The sequence below is a fragment of the Bufo bufo genome, chromosome 5 (genome assembly GCF_905171765.1).
Source record: "Bufo bufo chromosome 5, aBufBuf1.1, whole genome shotgun sequence".
NCBI classification, from domain to species: domain Eukaryota; kingdom Metazoa; phylum Chordata; class Amphibia; order Anura; family Bufonidae; genus Bufo; species Bufo bufo.
The window spans coordinates 317,227,840-317,251,352 of record NC_053393.1 but is presented as its reverse complement, the minus strand read 5'-3'; the positions used below and the strand labels follow the sequence as shown (position 1 = coordinate 317,251,352).

At 42.1% G+C, this 23,513-nt stretch overlaps 1 protein-coding gene across 5 annotated transcripts in view; it reads left to right on the top strand.

The window, feature by feature from the left end:
• Positions 1-23,513, top strand: part of RELCH (RAB11 binding and LisH domain, coiled-coil and HEAT repeat containing) — a 139,867-nt gene that overhangs the window by 97,243 nt on the left and 19,111 nt on the right. For 2 of the 5 annotated variants that reach the window (XM_040431891.1, XM_040431889.1), the window contains 10 exons: positions 4,427-4,583; positions 8,323-8,446; positions 8,926-8,974; positions 9,881-9,960; positions 10,049-10,155; positions 11,245-11,344; positions 16,103-16,185; positions 18,754-18,817; positions 20,301-20,439; positions 21,606-21,722. In XM_040431891.1, coding sequence (XP_040287825.1) covers positions 4,427-4,583; positions 8,323-8,446; positions 8,926-8,974; positions 9,881-9,960; positions 10,049-10,155; positions 11,245-11,344; positions 16,103-16,185; positions 18,754-18,817; positions 20,301-20,439; positions 21,606-21,722 — 1,020 coding nt within the window. Of the gene's footprint in view, positions 1-4,426; positions 4,584-8,322; positions 8,447-8,925; positions 8,975-9,880; positions 9,961-10,048; positions 10,156-11,244; positions 11,345-11,774; positions 14,467-16,102; positions 16,186-16,587; positions 16,671-18,753; positions 18,818-20,300; positions 20,440-21,605; positions 21,723-23,513 lie in introns of those variants that run through there. The other 3 variants (XR_005778958.1, XM_040431890.1, XM_040431893.1) reach the window with 3 other exon arrangements.

The following is a 23,513-nucleotide window of genomic DNA, read 5'->3' as shown; positions in this document are numbered from 1 at the left end:
CAGACCGCGGGACTTCCCGCCGGGGTCCCAGCCAGATGTGTGCGTTTCTTTTCCTGTTTAGCTGTGTTATAGTAAATGCCACCGATCTGCTGCTGGCAAATGACCATTTACGTGTCTGCATGAACGGTCCTAATACCCGATGAACGTGCGTCACCTTTAGGCTACTTTCACACTAGCGTTCGGAGCATCAGACGGATCCGCTCCTATAATGCAGACGTTTGCATCCGTTCAGAACGGATCCGTCTGCATTATAACTTAGAAAAATTTCTAAGTCTGAAAGTAGCCTGAGCGGATCCGTTCAGACTTTACATTGAAAGTCAATGGGGAACGGATCCGCTTGAAGATTGAGCCATATGGTGTCATCTTCAAGCGGATCCGTCCCCATTGACTTCCATTATAAGTCTGGACGGATCCGCTCGCCTCCGCACGGCCAGGCGGACACCCGAACGCTGCAAGCAGCGTTCAGGTGTCCGCTCACTGAGCGGAGCGGAGGCTGAGCGCTGGCAGGCGGATGCATTCTCAGTGGATCCGCCTCTACTGAGAATGCATCAGGGCCGGACGGCTGCGTTCAGGGCCGCTTGTGAGCCCCTTCAAACGGAGCTCACGAGCGGACACCTGAACGCAGGTGTGAAAGTAGCCTTACACTGGCAAATTATCACCAACGAGCATTCATATGAACACTCATTGGCGAAAATCTGCCTGAACATCGGGCGCTGTAGAGGACCCTTTCTGCATTATGCTTAAAGGCCCTTTTTCACTGCCCATGTTTTGGGCAGATCATCGCTAATGAGCATTTGTAGGTGCCGCTGACTACCTGGTGAATGAGCGAAACGCTTGTTTATCAGGTAATAACATCATTCATGTGGACACCTAAATCATCGTTTGGTGGCAGCAGATTGTGTCTTCTAAACAGCACTGCATTAGCGATCACTCCTCCTCGTACTGTGGAGGAGATTGCTTCATGGAAATGTAGAGGTCTCCTTCACTGACGAGCAGGCAATTGGGAAGGAAGCGTTCCTTCCAGACAACAATAGTCTGCTCTATTGAGCAGTGTTAAAGGGGGCTTAACCGTACTGTCGCACCTGAAACGCATTAGCAGTAAATGTTTCTACAATTTGTTCAGATTTACTTTTTACTGGAATTTAAAATGTAAAAAAGTGCAATTTTTTTCTGTATCTGAGTGCTGGACTGTCCTTGGGAAGTTGGCATGTCTCCTTTCTACCTAGCTTCTCCTTTGCTTGTTTTCTCAGTGTATTATGTTCCGTTTAGGTTAGTACAGTTGCATACAGATTTAGACGACACTACAAGGCCTCCTTCAGACGAGCGTGTGGAGCGTGATTTCCCCGTAATGGACGCTGCTCTTTTCACAGGATCGCACAGCATTATAATGAAAGAAGCAAGGTCAGGTTTTCCATATGATTCTGCAGAAGCAAGATCATGCAGAGACTCCCCACATTATAAATCACAATAACGCCCTAAGATCCTGTGAAACAGTGTCCATAATGGGAAAGCACGCTCCCACATCTTCTGGACTGCCGTCGGTGGCTCTCGGACACGTTTCATTGTCTGCTGGAAGCTTGTGTCCCAGCAGCTGCAGACCTATACATCATCATATGTTGCATTGCATATAAACTGGATTCAATGATGCATTGTTAAAGGTAGATTGACATAATTCAGGCGTGTACTTGTATATTTACTTTGCGTGTCAATGTTTAAATTGTCCCTTTGTTCTTTGGTTTCATTATAAGCTCATAAGGAAGCAAAATCTTCTCTACATGATTGTCCCACAGAAGGAAACAAAGAATCTGCATATTCTAGATGTAATGGTTATTTATACTTATATTTGCCATTGTGAGTTTTATGTAATTAGTTTTTGTTTTTTTTTACTTTGATTTTGGTAATTTTAATTGTTATAAGAGCAGGTTGTCGGTGCCACTGGGTAAAGCTGTTCACTTGTGGTAATACGGAAAGTAAATAAGAGTTTTACCAATTGTAGTGACATTTTATGTAAAACTTGAAACAAAATACAACACCAGCTTATTAACACAAGTGTCATGACCACATGACCAAACTATGAGCAACATGATTGACCCACTTTCCATCTGATCCAAATGGACACTGACAGACTCCATTACATTTATTGGGGTCCTTCAAAGTTCTGGAAGGTTAAATGCTAAGAATAGCAATGCCGTTATTGCGCTGCTATCGGCATAAAAGATACTGCAAAGCACAAGTGTGGTAGAGAATATTTGACAGAAATGTCCATAAAAAAAAAAATTTGACACGTCAAAGAAAAATATATTGACATACTGAGATATATTAAAGTCAGTCACCTGAACATCAAAATAAGGGCTCATTCACACGACCGTATTTTCTTTCTGTGTCCATTCCGTTTTGTTTTTTTTGCAGACTGTATGTGGAACCATTCATTTCAATGGGTCCGCAAAAAAAAAAACGGAAGTTACTCCTTGTGCATTCAGTTTCCGTATTTCCTTTCTGCAAAAAAATAGAACATGTCCTATTATTGTCCGTATTACAGACAAGTATAGTACTGCTCTATTAGGAGCCAGCTGTTTCGTTCCGCAAAATACGGAATGCACACGGACGTCATCCGTATTTTTTGCGGACCGCAAAATACATAAGGCCGTGTGAATGAGCTCTAATAATGAAGAAGTATATCAGGAAATGTCCCCACCTGGTTCATACAACACATAGACATACCAAAAGATATATAGCCCAGGTATATACAGTCCCTGTTTATTTCTGTAAGGCCACATGCACACGGCCGTTGTTTTGGTCCGCGTCCGAGCCGCACATTGTGCGGCTCGGGCGCGGACCCATTCACTTCAATGAGGCCGCAAAAAATGCGGACAGCACTCAGTGTGCTGTCCGCATCCGTTGCTCCATTCCGCGGCCCCGCAAAAAAAATATAACATGTCCTATTCTTGTCCGCAAAACGGACAAGAATAGGTAGTTATATCAATGGCCGCCCGTTCCGTTCCGCAAATTGCGGAAGGCACGCGGGAGGCTTCCGTTTTTTGCGGATCCGCGGTTTGCGGACCGCAAAAAACAGCACGGTCGTGGGCATGTAGCCTTAGGGTGCAAACCTAAAACAAATCATATAATGTAACCATATGAGAAACACATACAGTACTAGCATATACTTGCAAAAGTCAAGAAAACAAGACCACTAATAGTAGGAACTTAAAAAAAATGTATTATGATGTGAGCATGTTACAAGCCATTAATTGGGACCAGAAGAATCGGGACCCAAAGAACGAAATGTCCAAAAAGTGTCAAATGCATAAACTATGAGGCAGTCAAGTAAAATGTGCCAGATAAAACCTATCAAGTCAACTGAACATCCCATCCTTCCAGGTGAAACTATCCTAAGCCGTATCAAAAGGTCACTCTTTGAGGGGAAAATAAAAGCAGTAGTACATCATATGACTGCCACTGATTGGTTTAAGTAGTCAGATGGGGGTATGCATGTCTCTGCTGGCAGCTTGTAAAGACCCTCAGGGACCACCAGAGCATCTGCATGGGAGGGATTGAAGAGGTGAGTGCTAGGTGTTTTTTGTTGCCTTGGCATGTTTACTGCTCCTCCCCTCTTCTTTTTTTATTATTTTAGTTTATTATACCCATTGGTTATGGACACCTTTTTTTGGGGGGCATTTTTTATTGTTGAGTTTGACTCATTTGGGGCTACAAATCAATTCTTCAATTTACTGTTGTTTTTTCCTCTCCAGCTCTCGCTTTCAGTGTATCTGCAGACTGTTGCCTTCTGCTTCACAGTGTATCTGATGGCTCAGTCTGTACGTTCCCGACAGCTCATAAATACATAAGTGTTTGAGCCGTCAGGAGTTCAGACAGATAACACAATTGGAAGGGTTATATTAGTGTTGCATTTGTGCACTCTTATAAGTGTCAAGACCTGACTATGGGCTAAGGCGCCTGAACTGACTATCATTAATCCCTCTAAGGCTCTCTGTTCGGGGTCATTCGCCCCACGGTCGGGCTGAGATGCTCGGCCATAACGTGTTTTGGCTGACACTTATAGGAAAAACAGAGCCCACCTTTTGAGTATGTTGCGATGGTTGGGAGTGGCGGTCTCCATGAGATACGCTACGCGTGCCCTTATGTGACCGGCGTCCTGAATCACCAGTGGGACTAATGATTTGTGTTTGTTATGCTTCTGTTGTTTGCTTTACTGTTTAACTATTGATTTAGATCGTACAAAAGTCCCTCTTTCCCCTTTTGTTGACCCTGTCAGTGTGCTTGAGTAATTTTGACAGTCTTTCAAGCAAAGCTTCGAACATACAATGATATATTAACCTCCTTTTATATCTCTCTTTTAGTTGATTGGAAATCCCCACGTTCCTTATAAGTTGTGGCTAACGCTATATTTTTTGGTCATTCTTCACAGTGACTCGCTTTCCACGCCCTATATCGCCTCTTCAGGATGTAGCGACCATCATTGGCAGCCGTGAGCAGCTGGCTGTGCTACTTCAGCTTTATGACTACCAGCTGGAACACGAGGGAACCACTGGCTGGGAAAGTTTACTTTGGGTTGTTAATCAACTGTGAGTTAGTTTCAATATTTCATTAAATATGTATGTTAATAACATTTCTGTCTGAATTATTAATAAACAGAATAGCAATTACATTCATTTAACTGCAGTCTCCCTAGGATTAGGAATTAACAATATAAATTAAATGGAATGTATAATCAGAAAATGACCTGCTGTTTAAATCATATTTTTAAAGAATTTTTGAAGTTTTTCCATGTCACTATACAGGGAGTGCAGAATTATTAGGCAAGTTGTATTTTTGAGGATTCATTTTATTATTGAACAACAACCATGTTCTCAATGAACCCAAAAAACTCATTAATATCAAAGCTGAGTAGTTTTTAGTTTGTTTTTAGTTTTAGCTATTTTAGGGGGATATCTGTGTGTGCAGGTGACTATTACTGTGCATAATTATTAGGCAACTTAACAAAAAACAAATATATACCCATTCCAATTATTTATTTTTACCAGTGAAACCAATATAACATCTCAACATTCACAAATATACATTTCTGACATTCAAAAACAAAACAAAAACAAATCTGTGACCAATATAGCCACCTTTCTTTGCAAGGACACTCAAAAGCCTGCCATCCATGGATTCTGTCAGTGTTTTGATCTGTTCACCATCAACATTGCGTGCAGCAGCAACCACAGCCTCCCAGACACTGTTCAGAGAGGTGTACTGTTTTCCCTCCTTGTAAATCTCACATTTGATGATGGACCACAGGTTCTCAATGGGGTTCAGATCAGGTGAACAAGGAGGCCATGTCATTAGATTTTCTTCTTTTATACCCTTTCTTGCCAGCCACGCTGTGGAGTACTTGGACGCGTGTGATGGAGCATTGTGCTGCATGAAAATCATGTTTTTCTTGAAGGATGCAGACTTCTTCCTGTACCACTGCTTGAAGAAGGTGTCTTCCAGAAACTGGCAGTAGGACTGGGAGTTGAGCTTGACTCCATCCTCAACCCGAAAAGGCCCCACAAGCTCATCTTTGATGATACCAGCCCAAACCAGTACTCCACCTCCACCTTGCTGGCGTCTGAGTCGGACTGGAGCTCTCTGCCCTTTACCAATCCAGCCACGGGCCCATCCATCTGGCCCATCAAGACTCACTCTCATTTCATCAGTCCATAAAACCTTAGAAAAATCAGTCTTGAGATATTTCTTGGCCCAGTCTTGACGTTTCAGCTTGTGTGTCTTGTTCAGTGGTGGTCGTCTTTCAGCCTTTCTTACCTTGGCCATGTCTCTGAGTATTGCACACCTTGTGCTTTTGGGCACTCCAGTGATGTTGCAGCTCTGAAATATGGCCAAACTGGTGGCAAGTGGCATCTTGGCAGCTGCACGCTTGACTTTTCTCAGTTCATGGGCAGTTATTTTGCGCCTTGGTTTTTCCACACGCTTCTTGCGACCCTGTTGACTATTTTGAATGAAACGCTTGATTGTTCGATGATCACGCTTCCGAAGCTTTGCAATTTTAAGAGTGCTGCATCCCTCTGCAAGATATCTCACTATTTTTGACTTTTCTGAGCCTGTCAAGTCCTTCTTTTGACCCATTTTGCCAAAGGAAGTTGCCTAATAATTATGCACACCTAATATAGGGTGTTGATGTCATTAGACCACACCCCTTCTCATTACAGAGATGCACATCACCTAATATGCTTAATTGGTAGTAGGCTTTCGAGCCTATACAGCTTGGAGTAAGACAACATGCATAAAGAGGATGATGTGGTCAAAATACTAATTTGCCTAATAATTCTGCACACAGTGTATTTAAACAAGAACATAAAATCCTGCCGTTTTCACACTGGCCACTAAGCCCAAAAATCGGCGCCACCTCTTGGTCTGTACAGATCACTTTACTGCAGTTACCTGCTTATTTATATACAGAGGTGATATCATTACAGGCATTGTATTCTTGTTCTCAGGTCACAGAGCATGCCCAGAAGTCAATGAGGTCCCCTCCTGACCATCGGGCTGCTGTAAAGCAATTTTCTTAATGCTTTCTAAATGCTGATGAGAAGTCACACATTTATCAAGACCATTGTATTGTATTTCAGTCTTGATTCCTCCTGTGCTGCTGGAAGATGTGCCATATTTATGCAGAGGCGCATGCCTCTTATATTTGGCGCATCTTCCAGCTGTGCGACACTTAAATCTATGGCAGCCACCTAGCCAGAAAACGGTCGTGAAGCAAGATAAATGTGATGGGCCTGCAGCGTCACCTGCACCCCCCCCCCCTCCCTTTTCTTATCACTTCTGAAAAGTGCGAGGAGGTAAATGTCACTCATTTTGCCGTACAAATGGCGTGTGACAAAATGTGCACCCTATTTACGCCACAAGAGTCCAAATTACTGCAGATTTTTATTGACCTCTTACATGTAGATAAAAATTCTGAAAATAGTGCAAGGAAATGAAATTCCTCTACATCTGTTTGGGTAGAGTTTTAAAGGGAACCCAGCAGGTTGAACATGCAGTCCGATCCAGTGGTAGAATGTTAAAGAGCAGGAAGAGCTGAGCAGACTGATATACAGCTCAATAGAACTTCCAGTTCAGTTATATAAATTCTTGCTCACTGTAGGCTTGACTCCAGTTGGCGGTCTTATCAGTTAGGGGCCAGTTCAAACTGAGTTTTTGGTGCTGATTTTGGCACATCTTTGGTCAAACTCTGCTCCAAAAAAAATACCTCAAAACAGCCACCCCTTCATTTCAGAGGGAAGAAGCACTAGCTTTTTTTCCACATGGAAAAAAGAAGTGTAAAAAGAAACAGCATGCCCCATCTTAGGGCAGAATCCATGCTGAAACTCGAAATGAGAGGCGGCAAAAAAATGCTTTGTATGAGTCTGCATGTTTTTTGTGTGTTTTCTGCGTGGTTTTTGGCCCAGAAAATGCTGTTTTGGATTGAAATAAAAACCCATTGGTAAAAAAAAAAATGCTTAAAAAAAGCTGCATCAAAACAATTTATATATATATATATATATAGATAGATAGATAGATATAGAGAGAGAGAAATTTGCAGTCTAACACATTTTCTGACACAGATGACAATTTTGTTTGTGCCCTCCAGTTGTAGCATGACTGATTTATCAAAAACTAGCCACCAATGGCACCTAGAAGCTGGTGGTGCTAAGTACTACGTGTCATGATGATCTATGATGCACCAGTCTTGGTAAATGTGATCCAGTATTTTGTGAGTTTAATAGTAGTCAGTTACATTATTATCTTAGCCCTTTTCTTCTATAGCATATTAAGAGTTTGATTTTTGAGGGTCCAACTCTATAAATTGTTAGAATTAAGGGGCTTCTGACTCAGGAGACACTAGGTCAGCCAGTGCACTATAAGGCCTCATGCACACGACAGTTGTTTTTCTCGGCCTCCGTTCCATTTTTTTTGCGGATAGGATGGGGACCCATTTATTTTAATGGGTCAGCAAAAAAATGCTGATAGTTCATCCGTTTGTGTTCCGCGTCCGTTGTCCGTGTTTCCCTTCAGCAAGAAAACATAGTGCATGTCCTACTTTTTTCACATTTGCGGACAAGGATAGGCATTTATTACAAGGGATCTGTGGAAAAAAAACGAATCCTCCAAAAAAAAAAAAAAAACGGATGCTGCATCCGTTTTTTTTTTTTTTTGGACGAACGCACAATTTGCGGACGCAAAAAACAACTGTCGTGTGCATGAGGCCTAAGGCTTATGTTTTATTGATATTGATGAAATCAGTCTATAACAACCAAAACTCTTCGTTCACAGATTACCACAACTGATTGAGACACTGGGTCGCATCAATGTTGCATCAACAGCTTGCGTTCATGAGTTTTCAAGATATTTCTGGAGGTTGTGCAGAACGTTTGGCAAGATTTTCACTAACACCAAGGTAAAAACGCCATATTGTCAGATTTGCCAGGCATGTGGACCTCTCTTCACCTAGTCTACAGCTAGGGAGTCACTTGCATCAGTTACAGGTCCAGTTCACTTTTATGGGACTCAATCTACAGTCATTCCTCAGTAGAGACCCCACTGATTTCTAGAACAAAGAGCTTGTTGAAGCAGATAATAATAATAGACAGGACAGAGGTCTCATCCCGGATGTAGATCAAACCTTCAAGCCACTCTGACCGACATCAGTTGCACTGTAGCGCTATCAGAAGATGATTGTAGTAATGGTTGGCGAATTCAGCATCCAGACCCCACAGAACTACCCCATGCGTCTCAAAGACATATCGATTGTTAAAAGTGCATGTGCCATGTAAGGCTGTAGTAGTTTTCCTGCCATTTGAGTCGATATTGTTATTCAATCTTGTGTATTGGTATGACTTGGTAAGCATATTTAAGTTAAATGAATGTCATTTTTAGGTAAAGCCACAGTTCCAGGAAATTTTGAGGCTGTCTGAGGAAAATATTGGTAAGTGTTAATGCCATTACAGAAAATATTTGAAATCACAATACAAGTAGCAATCCCTAAGCAGGGGCGTACTGACCATAGACACTACAGGGAATATACCCAGTGGGCCGATTCCAATAGGGCCACCCTAGCCCTCCGCACTGCCACTGGCCAGGTACATACTGCTGGGGGAACTATGGGGGGTCATTATTAGAGGAAGTCCAGGTATCATGCTGAAGGTAGCGCTGGCTTGGTGATGTGGCCCACATCTCACCTCCTAAGCCCCTGCTCCATATTAGAGAGTACAGACACTAGGAGGAGGAAAGAACATGGCAGCTATTGACGGCCACCACAGAGGGACAGCTTCTGAGGAGATACTTTGTACTACTATAAGATACTGGGTTCTGTGGGATGGTATTCTGTGCTGCATTATGGCTTTACTGACCCTGCCAACTTCTACTGGTCCCAACTACATGTGTTGCCCCACCTTTATCAATTTGGACCCACATACCACATTGGGGCCACTTTTTAGATATTTCCAGGACCCCTTTTAGTTCCCAGTCCGCCCCTGACCCATAGCATTCGTATAGTGCTTCGTGTCAGACGAATAATTTTTGAAAGACTGCTTTGCAAGTCCACACATCGTGGGGAAAAAAATCTGCTGTGGATTTCCACTGTGATTCTGTCAGGGATGTACTACATCGTAATGAGCTTGCCTCTTTTGTAAACTCTCACATTCTGCACTGAAGATCTGCAATGATTGTGCCACTTCTGAATTCACCCTAATGATGAAGCAGCTCTGTATAATCATTGGAATTCAGTAGTGCTCTATATGTCATAGCCGTTCTGTAAGCATAGTCAGTCGGAGAACTGGATACTTGAGTAGTGTAAATGAGTTATATTACTTCTGTACAATTCTTCTCTTAGATTCCACAGCAGGCAACGGTGTCCTCACAAAGGCTACTGTCCCTATCTATGCTACAGGGGTACTAACCTGTTACAATCAGGTAAGTGGTTCATTAACTAGTAGACAGTATGTCATAGGTGGTCTCTATATCTTTGTCTAGGTCCATCACCACCTTTTTGTCTTATTAGGAAGAAGACCGCAAGCTGCTTGTTGGTTTCCTTGAAGATGTAATGACAATGCTCTCATTATCTCATGCACCTCTAGATAGTCTGAAAGCCTCCTTCGTGGAACTTGGGTGGGTACTGGTACCAACATAACTTAGTTCATAAAGTGCGCAGTCATCAGCCTTTGTTCTCTTAATAACCAAATGATTAATGAGGACTTTAAGTAGTCGAGTGAATAGCAGCCACAAAGAGCAGCTCTCACTCTGGAGGAACTGGCAGGCCTGCGTATTACATAGGAGGCCTATTAGAAAGCTGATTGCAACGGGACATCCTGTCTTCTGCCCGTCATCGAGGGACCATCTAACAAATAGGAATTGTCCATAGGGACCAACACCTTTTAGATTCTCACACCATAACTGATTTAAATTCTTTGCAGTGCCATCACAAGCATTAAAGAACCTCTGTCAGCATGATCAACCCTATTAAACCAGGCAAATTCAGTATAAGTATTCTCTCCTTCCCACACAGCGCTCACTCCCTTGAATGCCCACATATTAGACCTTATTTTGAATGAATGCCTACATATTGGACACAACACGTTAGCAAAATCATGCATTCCCAATTTTTACACCATAAATGATGCTGGACCACCAATGATTATTAGTGAGCCACAGCGCAGGCACCACTAGACAGGGCTGTCTACTGAGGAAGTGTACTGAGCACTGAAGGGCATAGCAGTAGTGGGGCTCCAAGAGCAGCACAGGCCCCTTGGTGCTCCAACTGCCTAATATGCATGCAGATAAAAACGTCATCATATCTCCACGACACCGCAAGCTACAGAGAAAAGAAAGATGTAGTATTCATCAGCATGATCAACCTTACCATGTAATAGAACTGGTTTAATAGGGTTGATCATGCTGACAGAGGCTGAACAGTGCCCACTGAAATCTCTTCCACTTCAGTTAACAGAGGAGGTACCCAAAGGCCAGGCCCCTTTATTTTAGAACATCTCTAATAGGAGGTTTGAAAAGTGGATTTAGTCAAGTAGACAACCCATTTTAAGACATGCACTGCTTTTTGGGCCAAAATACTGGTGTTCCTGTAAGCCAGCCATGAGGTGTCTTTCTAGAAAGTTGAGCCAAATATATAATGTGCACTTCTTTCTGTGTCCTATCGCATTGTGATTATTAGACCATTAATAGATTTGCTTCCTCCTACAGGACAAATCCAGCATACCATGAGCTGCTGTTGACTGTGCTTTGGTATGGGGTTGTCCACACGTCCGCACTTGTACGGTGTACCGCAGCCAGAATGTTTGAGGTTAGTCTTGGAGTGGAATTCCTTACTTGTTGTACGATGTTTGCTTTGCTATGTATCTGGTACTGTGAGATGGAGCAGAATATGTCAACTATTTGCAAACCTGTGTGATTTCATACTCGATCTTTGCATCCTTGGTAGGATTGATTTCCCAGTATCTGGGCTCTTTGTATCCAGACGTAGCGGCTGCTGCACGCTATGGCGCCAGCGCAGCATGCCACTATGTACTGGTCCTGCTGACCGGGCATTCGTTTGGCAGCTGTTACATCTGTCGCCTGAAATCATTAACAATACTATTCTGTAGTCCTTACTGATTTTAAGATTTTCTTTGCATTTAATAACCAAACTAACACCCTTTCACCTCTATTTACTTTTCGTTTACATCGTTGCTCTCCTTTCCTTACCATGTGGATAGTTATCTCTGTATTTGCAGATTATACCCGGTATGATTATTCACACAGAAGAGGACCGTATTATATTGCAGTGGGAATAGAGGAAGTTTTTAGGCTGGAGCAGATACCTGGCAAATGAAGTTTAAAGTGTTCCTGTACCTTCCTGCAGCTATTGATGATGGTTTCATAGTGACATATCAAAGGTATTGATTGGTGGGGATCCGTGTGCCAAGACTAGAGAGGGCAATCCATGCCTAAAACGAGATAGAAGCGCTCACACATAGACCTACTATTGAGCTGGGTGGAAAGACAACACTGCCTGACCACTTCTAACTCCTCATTTTAGGGATTGGCGGGGGTTTTAGCACACAGACCCCACTGATCAAATCCTTGGAAATGTCTTTATGAACTTTTTTTTTTTTTTTTTTTAAACGTGCATGTACACTTAAATGGACTGTAGATGAGAGCACACATAATACAGAGCAGCACATTTGATGTTAAAATAATGGGCAGAACAGACATGAAAAAGGACTTTGTGGGTGAGGGGTATTAGTGAATGACAAAATTAAAGGGATTGTCTCGGATTTAAATATTGATGACCTATACTCGGAACAGCAAAAAGCAAAAGGAAGTCCGCATGTCCTTTCTTCTGTTCTTCATCACATATACAAGAAACAATAAAGGACATGCTGACATCATTTTGCTGTTTTTAATCCCAATAATTGCTGGGTGGAACCATCCTACCACAACATCCTGGTGTTTCCAAATTGCGGTAAGGGACATTTGGTGCGGTCTTCAATTTTTTCTGTTGATATCCTCAGGATAGCTCATTAATCTGATTGGTGGACATCCTACTCCCGGCTGATCTGTTGGAAGAGGACATGAACCTCGGGCGAGCTCTGTTGCCTCATTGGTCACATGGCCTTTGTGAAGCTCAATCCCATTGAAATGAATGAGAGTGAGCTGCTATGGAATGTACATTGCTGTGCCTGGTATTCTAGGATAGGTTATCACTACTTTAATTCATAAGAAAACCTTTAACATTAACCAATGTAGGTTGTTGAGAACAAACATTTGGCATTACTTGTGGCTATGCCCAGCCATTAGCAAATTTTGGCAGGAAATTCATGAACGGACACAGAGAATATACAATGTTCCTGTAAAAAAGTAAACCTTTTCGGTTTTCCATATTCAGATGGAAAGAGGTTTACTGAAGGAAGATATTCCACATATACTGCAGAAAGGAACATATTAAACTGTTGGACACGTAATGACCCCTGAAACATCTTAAACTCCATTGTGAGAATAGAATTGCTGGACATATACGCCAAAAGAGGACGATGCTTTAGCACAAAAGAGTTGGGGAAAATGATGCTCATGTCTCTTTGAAAGAGAAGAACAATTAATCTCTTGAATGTTTAAAGGGGGTATCCGAAGTCTAAAAGATTCCCCCCAATCCCCTGGCCCCTCATATTGCTCCAGATCCCTGCACGGCCGCCACTGCATCTCCCTGTCGCATCTCCCACTGCTAGGGACGCTTGTCCCCGTCGCGGCCTTCTATTGGCTGCTCTCCGATCACCACCCCCCACCAACCGGATGTTTTGATCCACGCAGCGGGAAGATGCAGCAGCGGCCATGTAGGGATCTGGAGCAACGCTGGTGCCACGGAGCAGGTAAGTATAATCTATACGAGGGGCCCGGGCATTGGGGGTGAACATTTAGACTTCGGATAACCCCTTTAACCACATGTCCAGGAGAAGGAGGGTGGGGGGGTAAGGAAAAGGATACAAATGATAGATGATTTTACTTTTTCTTTCATGTAAGTGACTTTTATAAAATAAAATAAAAGTTTGTCACAGAGTATGAAACAAAATGCTGCTCACATCACCCTTCCTCTTCTAAGCTAAATATTACCCTTTCCAGCAAAGCATTGTGGTCCAAAACATTGAGGCTATGTTAAGTGTTTAACTATGAACCTGACTCTGACGAACTAAAATGTTGGACTAGGTAGATCTAGCATAGGACAGTTTTTCCACATGCTAGTGTATCGGGTAATCAGGAGATCCAAATCTGCGGGTCACCTCTGGCACTGTACAGGTGAATACTTTCTAGGTTACTGTGCGTTGTGGCATCAAACCGGCACCTTCATCAGGTATCAGGATTTCTAGTAAGGCGCTGGATTTGGAGTTCCTCATGTATTTGCTTTGTGAATCCATTTTGCCTTTGATTTCTATTAGTATGTGAACTGGTATTTCAGCAATTTTATTACGGATAGTGATCTGCCAGATAAGATAACTCAGCCCTATTGGCTGGACCTTACATACAGTATAAGTAAGGGCAATACATTTCCAGAAATCATGAGTATAGTTAGGTTGGAGCACTTGTGGTCCTGTTTTTGGGACATAACTGCTGCAGTATTAGTTGTATCTGTATGGGTACTTTGTATGGTGTCTATAAAGAACGCCAAGTTTTGACATTTTCTGGCTAAGGAAGCCTTGTACTTTGTACGTGGCATGCGATTGCATATTTCTTTCAGGGGAGCCAACGGGACTTTCCAACTAACCTGTTAGTTAGTCTTGCTGGCTTTGTACATGGCATGAGAATATTTTATTAGTAAAGTATTGGATAGGGATGTTGTAGTTATTTCTGTATATCTGTAACTTAGTCAGGGATTAACATAACTGAGATACAGATAAGTACCATTTCCTATACATTTTTTTATAAGTAAAAATTAATATAAAACAGGGCAATAGACTTGATGGAGTGAAATTGATACAATGCTGTGCTTGTAGAAAGTTTAAACCAGTGTGTATTTAATATGCGGGTTACGGATTAGGGTCAATTCACACGTCCATATGTGTTTTGCAGATCCGCAAAACACAGACACTGGCAAAGTGCGTTCTGCGTTTTGCGGACCGCACATCGCCGGCACTCTCATTTAAATTGCATTTTCTTGTCTGCAACTGCGGAACGGAAGTGAGGATCCACAAATGCGGATGTGGACAGCACATTCCGGCTCCATTGAAAATTAATGGGTCAGCACCTGTTCCGCAAAATTGCGGAACGAATGCGGACCCATTTTGCGGACGTGTTAATGGACCCTTATGGTGACCTAGCCTCAGTTTTTAAACCAGCACCTGGATCTGAACACTTTTTTGCAATTGCATGTAACTAAAAATTTAGCATAGCCAGTGAGTTATTCAATGAAATTATCTGTATAGCTCCACCTGCTGTTTTCGAACTTCTCTGTCCACCTTGCTGAGGTGGACACACATGCTCAGTTGGGTCCTTCAGCTTTCACCAGCTGCAGGTATTACTTCAATGAACACAACCCCTGGGCAGCCAACTTGAAATAAATCTAGCAGAATAGGGGATCTCTGGATCCATGTGAGGTACAGGGCTGGTTCTAGCTTTGTTAGAAAGAGGTTGTCATGTACTATATGATTTGAATTTTTTACATTAATCATGGGATAATGCTTTTCAGTAAACAACTGCAGTAAAACAATAGCCATTAAGAATCATATTGTAACTTCATGCAATGTCTATTTAATGCATTTAGAATAAAGATGGCCACATGTGTCTTTTGTATGGGGGAAACCTGTAGGTACTTTCTTTGACCTGGCTCTTTTGAATGTACAGTATAGGCTGTGAAGTGCCTGGGGCACATTTCCTGATGCAGATCACAATGCTTTACATATGAAAAGCAAAACAGTTTTATAGTTTATCTCTAGAGATGAGCGAACTTGTGTTTTTCAAGTTCTCGTTTGGGTATTTGTGCAATTCTGTTATCACGGGATACACCACGGAAGCCTTTAAGAAGCATTCAGTCATAATAGAAGTCAATGGTCAGCATAACAGATCCGTCTGGTTTCCGTTATCCAGGACTTTTCTTAGCCATGTTTTTCTTGCCACCGGGTGTATAGGAATAAAAAGAACCGCTAGTAACGTGTCATGTAGTGTACCAGTATTCTCAACTCAGACATGCACATCTACAGCAAAGGTCTTCTGTTCTTCAGTTTGGATTTGACGATCTCCTAGAAATCAGCATGTTAAAGCTATTGAGCAATCTGCAATGTGTTTTGTATCATTTTGCCTAGCAATTTCTTCTTCTTTTTTTTTTTTTTTTTTTTTTTTTTTTTTTAGTAAAAGTTTTCATTTCCATATTTTATGCTGTATTTGATAATGTTGGTTATGGTTTTCCAGACCTCTGGCTGACCTTTCTACCTAGATTATGCTTTAGCCTTAAAGTAGTGGCTTCTAATCTTTTTACGTTTTTTATGTTTTTCCCCTTTCTTTCGCTCTGTTGCCATTCTTCCTGCTCGCTCTCCTGTGCACCACACCATGACTCTCCCTTGCTCCGTCCAATCAGCTTTTGGTGAAGGGGGTGAATGAGACTTTGGTAGCTCAGAGAGTTGTCCCTGCTCTCATCACTCTGTCCAGCGATCCAGAAATGTAAGTTTCTTTGCTGCTTTGAACTTTTAAGCATCCTGACCCTAGGAAATGCCCCTCAGTTTACATTATTTGCCGTAATCACTTCTTATTGGCAAAAATAAATAAATACAATTTTTAATTGTAATTCTTATTTTGACAGATTAATATCCAAAGAGATTTGCAAGGACTTAAACTGATGGGGCATATCTTACTTGTAGCAGGATGCTTAACATTTTGACTAACAAGTTTATTAGAATGATACAACTATGTTAGTTGTGTGCCTTTCCACTACCTCTATGACTAGTACGGTGAATTTAAATCAAGAGACCCAAGTATACTGTCTGCCCATCCACAGTCACAGCTAGCCACGGTCTGCTTTCTTTTTACCAAGCAATTTTTTCATTGCATGTTGACTGGTTACAGCTCATTCTCCGAGGCATGCAAGAATCCTTAATTGACAAGCGAGTTGCTCCGGCCCTTGTTACCTTGTCCAGTGACCCAGAATTGTGAGTTCCAATACCTGACTCTAGTTAATTCTCCTATTTTGAGATTTTTTTTCAACCTTCAATAAGTAGATTTAAAATCCAATTCATTAAAGGTGCTTGTTTTATTGTTTTTATAAAGGAGTTCTTTGGACATTTTATAAAAAACTAGCCTTTCTGCTAACCTCTAGAAGAAAGAACGTTTGGTTAATACTTACCCGTCTCTCACTTGGCCATTGCTGCTGTCCCCGCTGCACTTACACAGGCTGGGGGCTCTTCCGTCCGGATCCCGACATGTGTGCTGTTCCTGTTCAGGTGCACAAGAGTAAATCCAGCTGAGCAGGAAGAGAAGACACACATCTGGTAGGGACCCGGGCAGAAGAGCTCACAGCCTGTGTGAGTGGAGCAGGAATAGAGGCATTACTGAGCGAAGGACAGGTACAGCTGTGTTCAAAATAATAGTAGTCAGACATCACTAACCTGATCAATCACAGTTTTTGGATAGAAAGGATATTTCTTCATGGCAAATAATTTACTAGCAGGTGTAGTAGAGTAATAGAAACCCAACAGTCATGACATGCATGTTGCTGATTCTGTGTAATTCAATCGGTTACTGAAAGGGGCATGTTCAAAATAATAGCAGTGTGGAGTTCAATGAGTGAGGTCATTCATTCTTTGAAAAACAGGTGGCAATTATTGCCCTTATTTAAGGAAGGAAGGCAGAATATGTTGCACATGCTGGTTACAGTGCATTTCTCTCTGAAATTCTGATGAAAATGGGTCATTCCAGACATTGTTCAGAAGAACAGCGTACCTTGATTAAAAAGTTGATTGAAGAGGGGAAAACATATAAAGAAGTGCAGAAAATGATAGGCTGCTCAGCTAAAATGATCGCAAATGCTTAAAAATGGCAACCAAAACCTGAAAGATGTGGAAGAAAGCGAAAAACTACCATTTGTATGGATCTCAGAATAGCCAAAATGGCAAAAACTTAGCCAACAATCAGCTCCAGGAAGATCAAAGAAAGTCTAAATTTACCTGACTTTGTGCTGTTGAAGACATGTGCTGAAGAGGTTACAATTTGCCAAAGAGCACATTGACTGGCCTAAAGAGACATTTTGTGGACTGATGAAAGTAAGATTGTTCTTTTTGGGTCTAGTGGCCAGAGACAGTTTGTCAGACGACCCCCAAACACTGAATTCAAGCCACAGTACACTGTGAAGACAGTGAAGCATGGTGGCGCAAGCATCATGATATGGGGATGTTTCTCATACTACATTGTTGGGCCTATTTATCGCATACCAGGGATCATGGATCAGTTTGAATACATCAGAATACTTGAAGAGGTCATGCTGCCTTATGCTGAAGAGGAAATGCCCTTGAAATTGTTGTTCCAACAAGACAACAACCCCAAACACACCAGTAAACGAGCAACATCAAGGTTCCAGACCAACAAGATTGACGGTATGGAGTGGTCAGCCCAATACCCGGATCTTAATCCAATAGAAAACTTGTGGGGTGACATCAAAAATGCAGTTTCTGAGGCAAGACCAAGAAATGGAGAAGATCTGTGGAATGTAGTCCAATCATCCTGGGCTGGAATACCTGTTCACAGGGGCCAGAAGTTGGTTGACTCCATGCAACACAGATGTACAGCAGTTCTCAGAAACAGCGGTTATACAACTAAATATTAGTTAAGTGATTCAAAGGAAAGCAAAATCTTAGTGAATGTTTGAGTTTGTAAAGAAGACTACAAACACTGCTATTTTTTTGGACAGTCTAATATTCACTTTTCTTCCATATTTTTTTTAGAGGAACAACACAAATTTGATATATTTTTCTTCATGTTTTGATTTCGGAATAGAATGTGTAGTGTTCCCAATGCATTTGTGTGTATAGAAATAAAAGCGATTAGAAGGATTTTGAGCTTTATTCACTTTTTTTTTTAAACACACTGCTATTATTTTGAACACAACTGTATATATTAACCAAACAATCTTTCTTCCACAAGTTGAAGAAAATCTATTTTTTATTAAAAAGCCCGGAGAACCCCTTTAAGTTTGTTGCCTTCAATAGAAATAGCAAATCGTCTTTTTATCTATTACAGTTCTGTGAGAATTGCTACCATCCCAGCATTTGGTACCATCATGGAGACTGTTACCCAGAGGGAGGTGGGTATGATTGGAAGCACAAACATAATGCACAGTTCTTTCATTACATGCTGCTAGATCTGACACTGCTGAAATCTTTTCTCCACTATTGTACTACGTGATATGAGCTAATTTGCTAAACATTTCTTAGAAAAACACGCCATTTGTATAGAAATGCACTTTTACAAACAACCTATAATTGATGTGATGCTTTAAGGCCTCATGCACACGACCGTTCCGTTTTTTGGGGTCCGCAAATTGCGGATCCGCAAAACACGAAAGCTGCCCGTGTGCCTTCCCGCAATTTGCGGAACGGACGGCCCATTGTAGAAATGCCTATTCTTGTCTGCAAAAATGACAAGAATAGGACATGTTATATATTTTTTTGTGGGGCCACGGAACGGAGCAATGGATGCGGACAGCACACTGAGTGCTGTCCGCATCTTTCGCGGCCCCATTGAAGTGAATGGGTCCGCACCCGAGCCGCAAAAACTGGTCGTGTGCATGAGGCCTAACAAAGTGTGATTAATCTCAGAAAGAAGGAAAAATGGTCTGTAAACAGATGCAACTCCTTTCTTATTATTATTGCCTATTACTAAAAAAATCGTCATTAATTTTTGCATCTTTTTATTTCACCTCCTCACCATTGTGATTTTTGCAGCTTGGTGCAATGTTTAATGTCTGTCTTCACAAACGTTTTACCACAAGACCCCAATATGTAATAAACCTCTCTACGTCAGTCATAGGATAGGAAAATGAGATAGTTTGTAGGTTAGGGTTGAAAGATGTGTTGTGAGTCGTGCATTTTAGGAAATGTTTGTTTTACGGTATTTGTAACCAGGGTAAATGTTCAGGCTGGATGTGATGTGGGGGCTGCAACCCTGTCCACTCACAGCGGCCGCACAAATTTCAAGGTAATACCTCAGTTAACCACCAAATGTATACAGCCATTGGCCATCATGGGCAGGGTTGCAGCTGCCCCATGGAAACCCAGACTTGAAGAGTAGGTCTCTCAGACACCTAACCCCTAATACTCCCCCGAATCAATCCCACAAGGCTTTTAAAAGACATTAAGCAATTTCCATGTCTGTACTGACTGGGGGTGCACTAGAGAAGAAGCTAAACGGGCCAAATAATGCTTCTGTCCAATGGTAACTTATTCAGAATGCCACCATCCATTAGCTGCTGTGTATTAAGCTACTGTGCACAGGTTGTTTATAGGGGCAGTATCTTCTTCCTGAGTTACTGTTAATTAGCTGCCAATAAAATAAGTGTAAAAGTTAAGAATTAACATATATTGTGAGAAGAGTGATTATTATCTGTGTACAGCACTACACAATATGTTGGTGCTATAAAGATAAAATTAATAATAAAGGTAAATTCGGATTCTCATATATTGGTAACATTAATTCAGCATGGTGTCTGTCCCTACAAGGCTGTAAAGGACGCACAGATAGTCATTAGCCCGTTGTCCTTTCACAATGTGATAATTCTTACATTGCAGTTACTAGAGAGGGTGAAAATGCAGTTGGCGTCATTCCTGGAAGACCCTCAATATCAAGATCAGCACTCCCTGCAGATCGAAATGATCAGGACGTTCGGGAGAGTTGGACCAAATGCGGAGCCTAGGTTCAGAGATGAATGTGAGTGACCGGCACAATCGCAGACAGGCAGCGGTGGTGTGTGCCAGCATCTCGTACTTACAGGCAGCAGCAGGCGGTGTCCATACATAGTGACCATCATTTACAGTCCACTTCTTTACTTGCTGTACTTCACCTTTTGGTATTGACATTGTGTTACACTTTTTGATTTTATTTTTGTGTCTTTTTTTGAAAGAAAAAGTAAACTTGTTAATATGCAGACAGAGTTTTTAATACTGGTTTAAACTGTCGATGCAATGTACTACTTCAGAATTATAGCTTCCATCCCTGTAACGTGATGCTGTACATTACAGCTCTTACAAGTGGCCTACTACTGCTGGGGGAATCATGTGCCCAAAAGGAGGTGTGAATAGTAAAACTTAACTTTTAGTATCATTTTATTAAAACTGGTTCCCCACAATAGTGATCCTACATACAAAGTGCTGATCACATGCCCCTGTCATCCCTCAGCCGAGAGGGGTCATATCCTTACCTGTCGGGGAAACGATAAAAGTTTGTACGGTGCTAAAGGGCGTAGAATCACTTAAAGGGGTTGTCCGGGTTCAAAGCTGACATACCCATATTTTCACCCAGGCAGCCTCCCTGATGTTGGCATCGGAGAATCTCATGCTCCGATGCTCTCCTTTGCCCAGCGCTTAATCGCGCAGGGCACGGGCTCTTTTGTTTACAATAACACACTGACGGGCGGAAGCTTCCGCCCAGCAGTGTGTTTGGTGACGTCACCGGCTCTGATGCCGTGCTTTAGCGCTGCCCTAGCCGTTTTACTGGCTAGGGCAGCGCTAACCGCCGATCAGTGCCGGTGACGTCACCGGGCTTCCTGGCAGCCCTACAGAGAGCCCGGTTCATCACCGGACCTCCTTAAAATGCCTTTGCCCTGTGCGATTTAGCGCAGGGCAAAGGAGAGCATAAACTGCTCCGATGCTCAAGTCAGGGGGGCTGCCTGGGTGAAAATGGAGGTATGTCCGGGTTCAGCTCTGAACCCGGACAACCCCTTTAATTCTATCCCTGCTTGACCAGCTTTTTGGGGACCATTTAATGGGGGCACGTTGGCTTTCATAGGATATGGGACACTTGGCTTATTCTTGGTGACATATCCCCAGCGCATGCTTAAGGGTTTCATAACTAATGTTCATAATTTTGTCTTCTAGTTGTTCTTCCGCATCTGCACAAACTGGCTTTGGTCAATAATCAGCAGTCTGTGGATTCTAAAAGACTGGACATCGCCACGTATTTGTTTGAAGCGTACAGTGCTCTTTCCTGCTGCTGTATCCTTTTTTTCTGCATGTTCATCTGGGGCGGCGGGGAAATGGTTTTTGGTTGTACACATTCCAATAAGTGCTGTAAATCTTCATGTTTTCTCTGTTTTACAAAGTCACTTTCAATGTGAAACATAACCAAATGGGTTTTAGCCAAGGCATGTGTAAAAGAAAATATGGTGGTCCTGATACCATAATCTATACAGTTTTTGCTTGCACCTGTAAAGGGGTGCTCTGTAAAAAAAATTTATTTAGCAAGTGTCCCCAGCCTGCCTACTTTACTGAAAGGATTATTCTTAGCTGCTCCTCACCGCTCCAGTCCTCTGCACTGCCTCCCACATGTCAATCTTCCGGTCCCGTCTGTGTTTACATCAGACGCAGGATATGGTCACATGCTCTGCTGCAGCCAATGCCTAGTTTCAGTGGTGACATGCTGCTTGGGGCCACGTCACTGCTGAAGCCAGTCACTGGCTGCAGCAGAGCATGTGACCAAGCGGATGTAAGCACAGCATGGCAACCAGAAGATGGACATGCAGGAGCAGGTAAGTATAATCCTTTTAGTAAGGTAGGCAGGCTGGGGACACTTGCTAAATAATCATTTTTACCAGAGAACCCCTTTAAGAGCGGTTTATTGGTTCTCTGCCTGGTAGGAAAATTGAGCAGATGTCTGTACTGGAAACAGATGTGGTCTTGGAGTTAGTCTGTTACCTCTGGGCTTTTGAGTTCTTTGAGCAGCTGCTTCTTTATATTTCTCAGACGTGGTGGAGTTGTAACCTATGTTTCTGATACTAGTGTTACAAACACATTATCGAAACCTAACTTTAGACAATTACCCTGGACGTGGAAGTGAAGAATAAATACTGATGCTACAGACATTTCAAAACTTTTCTGGTCGCTGAAACATTTCTCATGAAACCACAGAATTTCTTTTCCCTTTTTTGTGATGTGATATGTGGGAACATTGTAACTACTTGATAATGTTTGAAAACTTGTCTTTGAAGATTTTGTCATTGGATTTGGTGCCATAAACAGGACTTTGACTTGTGTTACTTGCAAAGCTTTATACGGTCACAACATGGCCTTCCTCATTTTAGAGATGTTGGTCTTCTCTTCATAAGTCTGCCGGGAAAAACTGTAACCAAAGTACTACACTAAACTATAACCAGGAAAGAGAACTGCTTTTCCAGCCTAGCATTATTTTTTGCTCTCTTGTTCAGGTAAGGGCATGGCCACATGTAGGGAGTCCACTGCAGCAGATGTGGCCGAAATCCAAAGCAACCACATTTGCGCTGTCACAGATTTAGTTATGGACCCGCTGCTAAATTGTCACACATTTCACCCTCTTTGCATTGCAAAGATATCTGCAACATAAATTGGCATGCTGCAGATGTAAAATCCACTATACATGATAGGTTATGTGCGGATTCCAGTGCAGAGATTTTTATTTTTATTTTTTTTTAAATCCCCCTTTGCTGCAGATTTTTGACAGGCAGTTCCGTTGTGGACAATCCACAGTCCGCGCACCACGTGTTGCAACACTCTAACACTTCTTAAAGTATTAGAAATAAAAGTGGCCATTTTTAAAACACATTCATATAGGTATATTTTCTCAACTATTGACACACTCCATGTATGTATGTAGAGATCTGTGCCCTGGAAACCAAAATGTAACATGTAGTTAGTAAACTACAGAGCCCGTGCTCGGCTATTATTTACACAATCTCATGTAGTCCTAAACTGTAAAGTACCTGGTGATTTTTCCTTTTTTTGTGTTTTTGTTTTTCACTCCCTGCCTTCCCA